Below are 10,830 nucleotides of genomic sequence, written 5' to 3' on the forward strand. Positions count from 1 at the left end.
TTGAGCGCCATCTTCACTCTGGACGTTATCCCAATTCTCTCCACCAATCTTTCTCTTCCATCGCAGTTCATTCTACTCTTCCAAATGCTCCACACTCATCAGCTTCAACCTTATTTCCTCTTTCTTTCGCCACACTCTCATACGGTGTCGTTTCCCTTCCCATCCAGAACCACCACCTCTCACTCTCCAAGATTCCCCGTTACTTCCATCAGAAGAGGTTCTTCTTCTCTCAGGTTTCGCAATCGTGGCCGCGCCAGCATCTCAAACTCCGTCGCCGATGGCGGAACGGAGCATCAGAAGCAACCGGTAAACCGGGCCTACCCTTTCCACGAAATTGAGCCCAAGTGGCAGCGTTTCTGGGAGCACAATCGCACTTTCCGAACCCCCGATGACGATATCGACACTACGAAGCCTAAATACTACGTTCTTGACATGTTTCCTTACCCTAGGTTTTCAATCTTAGTTGCTTCGCGCTTGAAGTTTCTGATTCTTTTGAATTGCGATTTGAATATTCGTAATTACTATTTTTTGCAGTGGAGCTGGACTTCATGTTGGTCATCCTCTTGGATATACCGCCACAGACATTCTTGCTAGATACAAACGGATGCAGGGGTATAATGTGTTGCATCCGATGGGTTGGGACGCTTTTGGATTGCCAGCAGAACAATATGCTATTGAGGTCTGTTTCTTGGTTCTCACTTCTACACTTTGACTTGTGTATGTTTCTTTACTAATGTGCTGGCGTGTGCTTCAGACAGGAACTCACCCCAAGCTCACTACGGTGAGGAATATCAATCGCTTTCGCACTCAGGTAAACTGCTGATAAGATGCTTTAACTGTAACCAAGGCCAGTGATTCTCGTTAAATTATTGAATGATTTAAGATAATTTAATCACTTTTTACAATTTCATCCAATTATTTATTTCCATGCTTGATAAGATTGTTAATCTTTTTAGCATCCTCTTTTAAAAACATGCCTGTGATGATTTGTAATGGGTTACAGTGAAAATTTTAACTGATAGTGGATAAAAATTAAATTATTTGGGAATTCTTTTGTTACATAATTTGCTGCTGATTTTGAGCCGGAAAGAGTGTTCTTTGGGACTTAGCGCCTAATTTTTATTCGTTTGAAGTTCTTTGTTTTAGATTGACTATTTTAAGTTGCAAGAGTGAGTAATTCATTGAAAAGCTGTATTGAAAAGGATCTGAACAATTGTGGCATTAGTTTGCTAGATAAGTTTCAGTTTCAAAACAACCTCAACACCTTTGTTTGAATCATATTCAGATCATACAATATGTAACTCATTTGATTAATGATTTAAATCTTTGGGAAGTAATTTGAATGGCCTCCACTTGATTTAAGAATAAAAGCTTCCTGTAATTTGGAATGTGAAAAGAGAAGTGTTTCCATGATTTCGTTCTCATAGTCATCATCTCTAGTCCTAAAATTGCACGTTTCCCCTTCATGTTAGGTCTTCTTACATCTTTGCAGTTAAAATCATTAGGATTTTCGTATGACTGGGATCGTGAAATCTCTACCATAGAACCTGACTATTACAAATGGACTCAATGGATATTTCTGCAACTTTTAAAGAGAGGATTGGCATATCAGGTTTAGTATATGATAACTACTTTGAAGTTTTGGCTTAGTTTATTTAAGTTAAGAGTATTGAAGATCTTCCGGTAATTCCTATAAAACAATCAGGCTGAAGTTCCGGTTAATTGGTGTGCCGCACTTGGCACTGTGTTGGCCAACGAGGAGGTAATTGATGGTGTCAGTGAACGTGGTGGTCATCCTGTAATAAGAAAGGTATAGTGGTTTGCATGTTTATTTCTTTCAGAACTTAACACTTTGGGTGGTTTTCCTCTTATATTTTTGAATGGTTTCATAATCTTTACAGTGTCATTGTTTATTACCAAGCAGCCAATGAGGCAATGGATGCTCAAGATTACTGCATATGCTGATCGTCTTCTAGAGGATTTAGATGACCTTGACTGGCCCGAAAGTGTAAAAGAAATGCAGAGAAATTGGATTGGGAGATCAGAAGGGGCTGAGATGGAATTTTGCATTCTTGACAGTGATGGAAAGGATAGAGACATAAAAATTATTGTGTATACTACAAGGCCTGAAACGATCTTTGGTGCAACGTATTTATCTATTCAATTTTCTAGTATATTCAATAAATTTTATGAATCAGACAAACTGATCCTGAAAGAAATTCTATATCTTTTTCCTGTTTGCTTTGTTTATGTTCAGCTACTTAGTTGTGGCACCAGAGCATCCCTTGCTGCCGTCATTGGTTTCCATTGCCCAGAGCAAACATGCAAGTTGTTCTGTTTTATTGCCTGTTTCATTGGAAGGATTTTAATCATGGGTGATGAGATGATTATTCTTAGTGTGTTTTTTATTCACAGGTTGAGGATTATGTAGACCTTGCCACAAGGAAGAGTGACCTTGAGAGGACTGAACTTCAGAAAGAAAAGACTGGGGTCTTCACTGGCTGTTATGCAAAAAATCCAGCAAATGGGGAAGCCATTCCAATATGGGTCGCGGACTATGTTTTAGGGGGGTGGGTGTGCACAAGTATCACTTTGAATGCAAATTGTTTTTATTTATTGCTAAACATGCCGTGGGCATAAGATCTAGGGTGTGGGATGATAGATGAATTTTTAAAATGTTCAAGACCAGATTATAATTGTTGCTATTGGTGCAGTTATGGAACAGGAGCTATCATGGCTGTGCCTGCTCATGATTCTCGTGATTATGATTTTGCTCAGAAATATGATGTTCCAATTTGCTGGGTTGTAACGCCAGATGGTAAAAGTGTTGATTTTGGAAAGGCTTTTAACGGTGAAGGCATTATTGTAAATTCATCGAATACACTAGTTGGGCTTGACATCAATGGCTTGTCCAGCAAAGAAGCTGCTCTGACAGTCATTGAATGGGCTGAAAAAAGTGGGAAGGGAAAGAGAAAGGTGCATATCTTAAATGAATCAAATTACACTAATCTTTGTACTGTTACTGAAATTCTTTCTTTGTGGTTTGTATTATTTAAAATAAAATACATTTTTCATCCTTAAGGTGAACTACAAGTTAAGGGACTGGCTTTTTGCTAGGCAACGTTACTGGGGTGAACCTATCCCTGTTATCTTCATGGATGATAGTGGTGAGACTGTCCCACTGTATGAGACTGAACTGCCACTTATTCTACCTGAATTGGATGATTTTTCTCCCACTGGAACAGGCGAGCCTCCTCTGTCTAAGGCAGTATCTTGGGTAAGTTTACAACAATAAATGCTTTTCTTCTTAAATTGCAATCAATAAGCAGTGTCTTAATTTTGTGGTCTAGGTTGGATTTGTTGTTACTTAGCCCCTATAATGTACATATACTTCATTGGTGGCATACAGGCATTGTACCCTTTCCAGATTCCTAGAAAATATGGTAAACACCCTTTAGAACTCCCACGCCATCACCATGATATGGTTTTATTGAAAAATTGCCCACCGTTATTTGCCATGGCACCACCATCTCCTCTATCTAACAACACTGATTTATTGTCACACAAATAGCTACTTATGGTCCCACTATTAGTCATTTTCAATGTCTAAATAAATCCCTTCGTATATGAACTTGTCTTATATGTGAAAGAAATAGAATTGAGCAGGAAAATATTGCCTGATTTTTTTTCTTATATTTCTTAATGTGTAAGCCACACGAATTTTGTGGTAGATTTAAAAGGAAACAGAAGGGTCAGTACTAAATCATTTTGTTGCATAACTAAGTACATAATTTATATTACTTAGATTAGGAGTGTTAGTAACACACTCTTGACACATCTTTTAATGCTCAAAGAAGGATCACAAGAGAAATTGAAAAACAAAGTTACCAAGAGAATTAGCCAATCTGTGTGCAAAATGCAATTACAGCGAAAAAAAATGTTCGAGAAAAAAGCTCTAGGGTTCAAACCTAGATCTAAATATCATAATAGAGAATTCGAAGAGGAAATATAGAATGAGATTTGAGAATGTATTTCTGAAAGTCACTTCTAATAGAAGAGTTCAGCTGCTTATAGCTGACTCCTGTCCTTAAGCTGTCTAAGTCTAACAAACTAAGAGACTGTCAACTGTTTAGAGAGTTGTTTAAATCAAGAATAAACTATACTCTAACTTATTCTTTTTTCTTCCTTTGGTTGTATCACTGTTTTAGGTGAAGACGGCTGATAGCTTATCAGGAAGACAAGCTACTCGGGAAACAAATACCATGCCACAGTGGGCTGGTTCATGCTGGTAAGGCATTTTTAGTGGTATTAAATATGTTAGTAAGCAAGCACTAAACAGTGTTTTGGCCGCCAAGTTTACTTGTCTTGGTTCAGGATTTTTATGCATCAGATGTACTGATGAAAATTAAAATTATATCCACATGCATATCATATTTTCTTCATCCTTCTAGGTACTATTTGAGGTTTATGGACCCACATAATTCCAAGGAATTGGTTGGTAAGGCTAAAGAAAGGTATGGCTTCAGTTAATGTTGTCTTTATTTTTCATTCACTATCCATTCTCTGCTTGTTTCTTATATTTTGCTTTCACCATTTCTTGATAATTTAATTTCCCAGCTTTAAACTTGTTCTTCTTCTGCAGGTATTGGGGCCCTGTTGATGTATATGTTGGGGGTGCTGAGCATGCAGTTCTCCATTTACTGTATGCTAGATTCTGGCACAAGGTCTGTATGTTATCAGTCACAGTAGGGCATGTTGATTTGTGATTTGCTTCACTCTAATGTGTTACAGCTATGTTCTTGTCAATCTTTCTCCATTGTATTACTATTAAACATCTACGAGACTATGATTACTAGTACAAATGGTGTTAGACGAGTCTTAAAACTGAAGTTTGCATTTTACATTATTGTAAAATGACAGGGTATGCACAGTGTTATATATTACTAGTGTACGTAAAATCCTGTAAGACCACAGTTTGACAATTTTTTAATATTTGTTTATACAGTACATGGGGGAAAGAAATTTTTTGTTGTAATTGGTGTATTTATAAATGGAAATCCGATAATCCCTCTAGAAGTTAGATAAAAAATTGATGACATTTGGCAAAAGTACCGGAAATTGACCAATTTGGGATTCAAATGAAACAAGACTTCAAATACCCTTTAGTGTACTGTCAGTGTTGCTGCAATATTTTGCATATGTAATTTGAGTTTTATATCTCAGGTTCTCTTTGACATTGGTGTTGTGTCCACCAAGGAGCCCTTCCAGTGTGTTATAAACCAGGGGATTATTCTTGGGGAGGTAATTTCAATTCTCTCTGCCTGAAAATTAAGTAGAAAAGAATAACTAATGCAAGTTTCTAATTGCTTGAGGGGCAGGTTCAATATATGGCTTGTAGAGATCAAGATGGAAACCTAATGTCTGCTGATTCAACTGACTTGTTGAATGAACGTAAGCTAGAAATAATTCCTGCAGAAAAGGTTTATCAATGAAGTTCCACTTTCCACTTCTCATTGCATTTGTTATTACCAGAGATAAGGTGTTGGATTTACGTTTTTTCTCCTGACAAGCATTTGTTTTCTTTTTCCTTGAGTGTAGGTCATGAAATCTGGGGATTCTTTTGTCATGAAAGAAAATCCTAACATACGGTTACATGCTCGAGCTCACAAAATGAGTAAAAGTAGGGGAAATGTTGTTAATCCAGATGATGTTGTTTCTGAGTATGGTGCAGATTCTCTTCGATTATATGAAATGTTCATGGGACCATTGAGGTAGGTTTGAACTGCAAACCTTATTGCTAGTCAACAATGTCTGTAGTTTTTCCCTTTTATCTTTTCATTTCTTTGGGGTGGGTTGAGGAAAGGGTGAGACTATGGGGTTGTGGATCTGATACGGACTTTAACCTCAGATCAATTTACTCCTTTATTTTCTTTACATGCTCCCAGAGACTCGAAAACATGGAGTACTAGTGGCATTGAAGGTGTACATCGGTTCTTGGGAAGAACTTGGAGGCTCATTGTTGGTTCACCTTTGTCTGATGGAACATTTAAGGATGGAACTGTATCAGTTGACGAGGAGCCTACTCTAGAACAACTTCGCTGTCTTCACAAATGCATTGCCAAGGTCAACATCTCAATTTTTAATCAGAGCTTTGTTGTTTCCTTGTTCTGATTTTATTTAATTTGCATATTTGACACAATTGAGCTAAGAATTTAATTTCAGTATTCAGGTAACAGAGGAAATTGAGGGCACACGATTCAACACTGGAATTTCTGCAATGATGGAGTTCCTTAATGCGGCATATAAGGTATTTTTCTGTTGCCTGCTTTCATTCTTTTAATATCTTCTCACTCCAAATTTTATTCTTTATTTTATTTTTGTTCTTTTATGGTAGGGAAGTTAGGTAAAATTTGAAATGGTCTCTCCTTCTAAACTGTATTGAGCATTTTGAAGGAATGATTTATTCCTCTCAGTGGTTACTGTCGTAGATAGTTGCAACTCATTTACATTACAATTCAATTCCTTTGAACATGATTGTAGCGAAACAAATGTCACTTTGAGCATTTGGGGCGTAGGACTTGTTTGATAGAAGACTGAATATATATTATTTATGCGAACTCATTTCTGCATGTTGAAAGAAACTTTCAAACCTTAACCTCTTTAGCGACCTTTTATAAGTTTCTCTTGGTTTATTTATAGAGATAACTAGTCTTCTCCCGTTGTATCCACAACCAAAGGATAGTAATTCTAGCTTTTGCAAAATTCATGTAAAACAACAGCTAGACTAGAGTCTTTTTATATAGGAATTCATTTGTTTTGTAAATTATGATAAAGTACAATAATAAGCAAAATGAATTCAAGCTTCTGAATGGCAATTCCTTTTATGATACAGTAAAGGACATCTGTTTATGAAGTGTATTCTTTGAACACATTTCAATATCCTTTTGCTTTGTTACTCCGTTTCACATTTTCTTTTCTTATGAATAAGTGGTGACTCTCGCACTGATTCTTACGATCGGCATATATTTATAGTGGGATAAACATCCAAGATCGGTCATTGAGGCATTTGTTTTGCTGCTTTCACCGTATGCACCACACATGGCTGAGGAGCTATGGTCTCGACTAGGGCACAGGAAATCATTAGCCTACGTGCCTTTCCCTAAGGTATGGATTTGGATCAATAACAAATCATTCCTATACTTGCACGGTATGTCAAGTTGTGGTCATTAATTTTAATTTTTCTTTAATAGCCTAAAATAGATATTTTACACACTAGTAATATTGTTCCTTAGCTTAATTTTTAAAGTAACCCGAAGTAGACATTTCATGCAATGTGGATTCATTCATCCCTGCTTAGAAGTCGGTAGTTAGTTAATTAGGAATCAAGCTATACCACTGCATCCCTGCAAAATATTTTCAATTTGAGTAAGGGGCTGTTATTTAATGTGTATTCTGAAGGGAAAACCTATTAAGAGATAGGATTGCAAGACATTATATTTCAATGAGAAGATCCTTGTCCCAGGACTTGTCATTGTGGTGGTTGTGCTACGATTTTCTAGTTGCAACAAGGGAGAGGACACAGTTTACTCCTTGTTACCGTGGAGTTTATACTTGAGGTAAATAATTAGAAATTTACACTAAGGTGGGAAATCTTTTTCCTACTTGCATTTGTGGTAAAAAGGGGCAATAGTGTGAGTTTCCTCAACTTTTCAAGGGCACCTGGACTGTTGTCGTGAGGATCCATGGCTTTGATACTAATGGAACAAAAAACAATTTTATGCAAGTTAAGTTTAATCATGTGGAAAGAGTGATAGTCATTAGATAATGATCATGTTTGGAATATGTTGTTATTTCAGGCAAATCCGACTTACCTGAAGGATTCCACCGTAGTCCTTCCAGTACAGATTAATGGCAAGACAAGAGGGACCATCGAGGTTGAGGAAACATGTTCAGAGGAGGAAGCTTTTGTCTTAGCATCTAGGGATGAAAAGCTATCAAAGTATTTGGATGGTCAATCTGTCAAAAAAAGAATTTACGTTCCTGGCAAGATTTTGAATGTTGTTTTGGACCGTGAAAACAGTAAGGTTGGTGTACAGTAGTTGCTTCCGCTCTTGTGTCCGTTTGTACTGGAAGCAACGATAAATAGTTTATGCTGTGCCTGGTCGACTTGGCAATGGCCGGAGAGTTATGGCTCTGTTGGATGGAAAGTGTGAGCTAGCCCAGTATTTACCTGGTATGACTGTTTATGATTTGTACACTATTTTAATAGGTGCATAACTTAATAGAAGAGGGGCAGCGTGGGTTTCCAACTTGCTTTGATAGTTGCATGCTATGGATGCAAAATCAATTCATTTGTTTTTCACTCTGCCATTTTACGAGGTTAGAACGGTGAATAAATTCTTAAATTTTTTACTTTACATGTTTTTTCAGTTTCCTCTTTACCGATGGTGATATATATATATATATATAACGCAAGCAAACATACATATCTTGAGGGCACAGTTATTAATGTCGATATCTTGATGGAACGTAAATTTGAAGGCGCTCATCGCTTGTTTTTGGTAGCTAAATTCCTTGTTTTTTAAAATTCTACTGTATGTTTATATTTATCATAAAATCTATTGATCAAATATTAATTGAAACTAGTAAGATGATAATTGATAAACATCGGTGGATAGGATTTTCACCACCAGATGGCGTCTGAAGTGGATGAAATTTTTATCCACTTTCTCTATTATTTTGTTTGTGTTCACTTCTAAAAATAGATTTGAGAAAGAATGATTAGACAGATTTGGAAAATTTAAAAATAAAGTCTGTCTTCTTTTAAAGAATTTTAAAGTGAAATGGAGTAGATTTGAAGATTAATTTTGTAAGATTTGATGAATGTGATAAGATAAAAAATATATTTTAATAAATTAAAATGTAAAGTTATTATTTTTTCTTTATAATTAAAATTAATATATTAGTATATATATATATATATATATATATATATATATATATTATTAATCCAAAGAGAAAAACAAAATATATTAACTTTTTTATATTGGAACTGATTTTGTTTCTCTCAATTAATATGCAACATGAAATTGGTTAACCCACCACTATAACCGATCAGTGTAAGCTTAGTCTTGGAACCGTTCGGTCTAGACTTTTGTTTTGTAAAGTTTAAATTCTGGAGTATTATTGTAAGGCCGTTCGGCCATGAACGTACCTCTTCTCTTTCAGAACTGGACTATAATATTGTTAACTGTGAATATTTTATAATATGATTTTATATTGTAATTTTGGAATGTTACAACATACGAGACAATTAAATATGATATATCGTTAGTAAACGATGATATAAATATTTTTAATTTATTAGGATTTTTTTTAAAAGAAAAGTCAGAATAAAAATATTTATAAAGTAACAAAAGGTCATATAAAGAGAAAAAAAAAGGAAATATGAAGAAAAACGAAAATATTTTATTTTTTTCTTTCTCTTATATGCATTTACAAAAAAGAGTTATTTAAAGAGGTATTAAACATAATTTCAAAATAATAAAAAGAATTATATTTGTGTGTAATAATATAACACCTTAGTGATGAAAGTAGTTATGATTTTATTTCTTATTTTTTTCATTTCATTATTTGAGTATTTTTCATATATTTTTATATAAATAGTTTTACGTTATCAACCCACTTGTAGCATAACACTGTCCACCAAAATGCAGTTATAAAGCTTGCCCCCACCACAACCAGTAATTTCTACCAATTTTTCTTTTTTTTAAAAAAAAATGCTAATATGTCAAAGAATTTAATTTCCAAAATAGACAATTCTTTGATAGGTTAACGTGCCCCTTTCATTCCAGCAAAGCTTTCACAGACGTGTCATAAAATGTATTTAATATGTTAGATTGATCTTAATTTTCAGAGAAAATTTAATTTTACATTAAAAAAATATTACCTTAATTTTCAATAAAAATTTAAATATGATTAATTTGTAAACTTCTTCTTATATATAATTTAATATTTTTGTTTTATTTAATATAAAATTTATTTTTATCTTTAATTTTTATGAGCAGGTTTCACAAATATATGTTAAATATAATTTTATCTCTTATAGGACTCTCTTAATCCTTAACAAAATTTCATAAAGTATATATTTTTATCCTTAGTTAAATTGTTCATTCACCTCTAATACATGGAACTTTAATTAAGAATAACAATATATATTTTGTGGGATTTAAATTGATTCTTAAAATTTATAATTTTTTATAAAATATTTATTATTTATTACTATATAGGTTTAAATTCTTGAGTTAATCTTCATGCTTGTTTGAAAATCTTATTTCGATCATTAAATTTTAAATAGTTTCAATTGAGTATTTTTTTTTTATAAAAAGGTAACAAATAAGCTTTTTTTTTTTATTAATTTAACTTAAACAACGTAAAGTCTTGATGAGTTAAAATATATAATAAATTATGTGTCTTGACCAATCTAGCATCACTCCACGTCAAGTTGCCAAACTTTCCTAAAATGCTAGCATCTGAACTCTCTAATGACTACCACCACCAACACATTTAGTAAAAATTCTTCCATGGTAAAGCCCAATAATCCATGAAGCAAATCTTAAAATTGCATAAGTTAATTGTTAAGAATTTGGGTTATATATATAATTAAACGTGTCACGTTTATTATATTTTATTAATTAATTTATTAAAGTGATTTGATTAATTTAAATTTTGATTAATTAAGACTATGTATTGTTATTAGATTATGTATTCAAAACACATCAATTATTAATGAGCAACAAACTATTTAATTAATTAAGAAATTCTTAATAC

The 10,830-nt window shown here is 33.9% G+C and overlaps 1 protein-coding gene across 2 annotated transcripts; it reads left to right on the top strand.

Annotated features, from left to right (window-relative positions):
- Positions 1–8,417, top strand: EMB2369 (tRNA synthetase class I (I, L, M and V) family protein). Of its 2 annotated transcripts, XM_047308169.2 has the most exons (20): positions 5–449; positions 535–679; positions 755–811; positions 1,493–1,612; positions 1,706–1,810; positions 1,925–2,148; positions 2,258–2,324; positions 2,416–2,570; positions 2,715–2,976; positions 3,083–3,277; positions 4,209–4,288; positions 4,452–4,514; positions 4,643–4,724; positions 5,224–5,301; positions 5,379–5,480; positions 5,599–5,771; positions 5,946–6,123; positions 6,230–6,307; positions 7,033–7,164; positions 7,857–8,417. In XM_047308169.2, the coding sequence occupies exons 1-20, from the start codon at positions 85–87 to the stop codon at positions 8,097–8,099; spliced, it is 2,904 nt and encodes a 967-aa protein (XP_047164125.1). In that variant the 5' UTR covers positions 5–84; the 3' UTR covers positions 8,100–8,417. The 2 variants fall into 2 exon arrangements, 1 of the variants encoding a protein (XP_047164125.1); XR_007028429.2 differs by lacking the exon at positions 7,857–8,417 and having other exon boundaries at positions 1–449; positions 6,223–6,307.
- Positions 8,418–10,830: the final 2,413 nt, after the last annotated feature.

The sequence above is a fragment of the Vigna umbellata genome, chromosome 1 (genome assembly GCF_029865625.1).
Source record: "Vigna umbellata cultivar VRB3 chromosome 1, Vumbellata_1.0, whole genome shotgun sequence".
NCBI lineage: Eukaryota > Viridiplantae > Streptophyta > Magnoliopsida > Fabales > Fabaceae > Vigna > Vigna umbellata.

What these genes read in the sequence shown, in the direction of transcription:
- EMB2369 (XM_047308169.2), top strand. Translation starts at nt 85, where the DNA reads ATGCTCCACACTCATCAGCTTCAACCTTATTTCCTCTTTCTTTCGCCA. An exon ending in GAAACGATCTTTGGTGCAAC is followed by an intron (nt 2,149 to 2,257) that starts GTATTTATCTAT and finishes GTTTATGTTCAG; the next exon opens with CTACTTAGTTGTGGCACCAG. An exon ending in TTCACAAATGCATTGCCAAG is followed by an intron (nt 6,124 to 6,229) that starts GTCAACATCTCA and finishes TTCAGTATTCAG; the next exon opens with GTAACAGAGGAAATTGAGGG.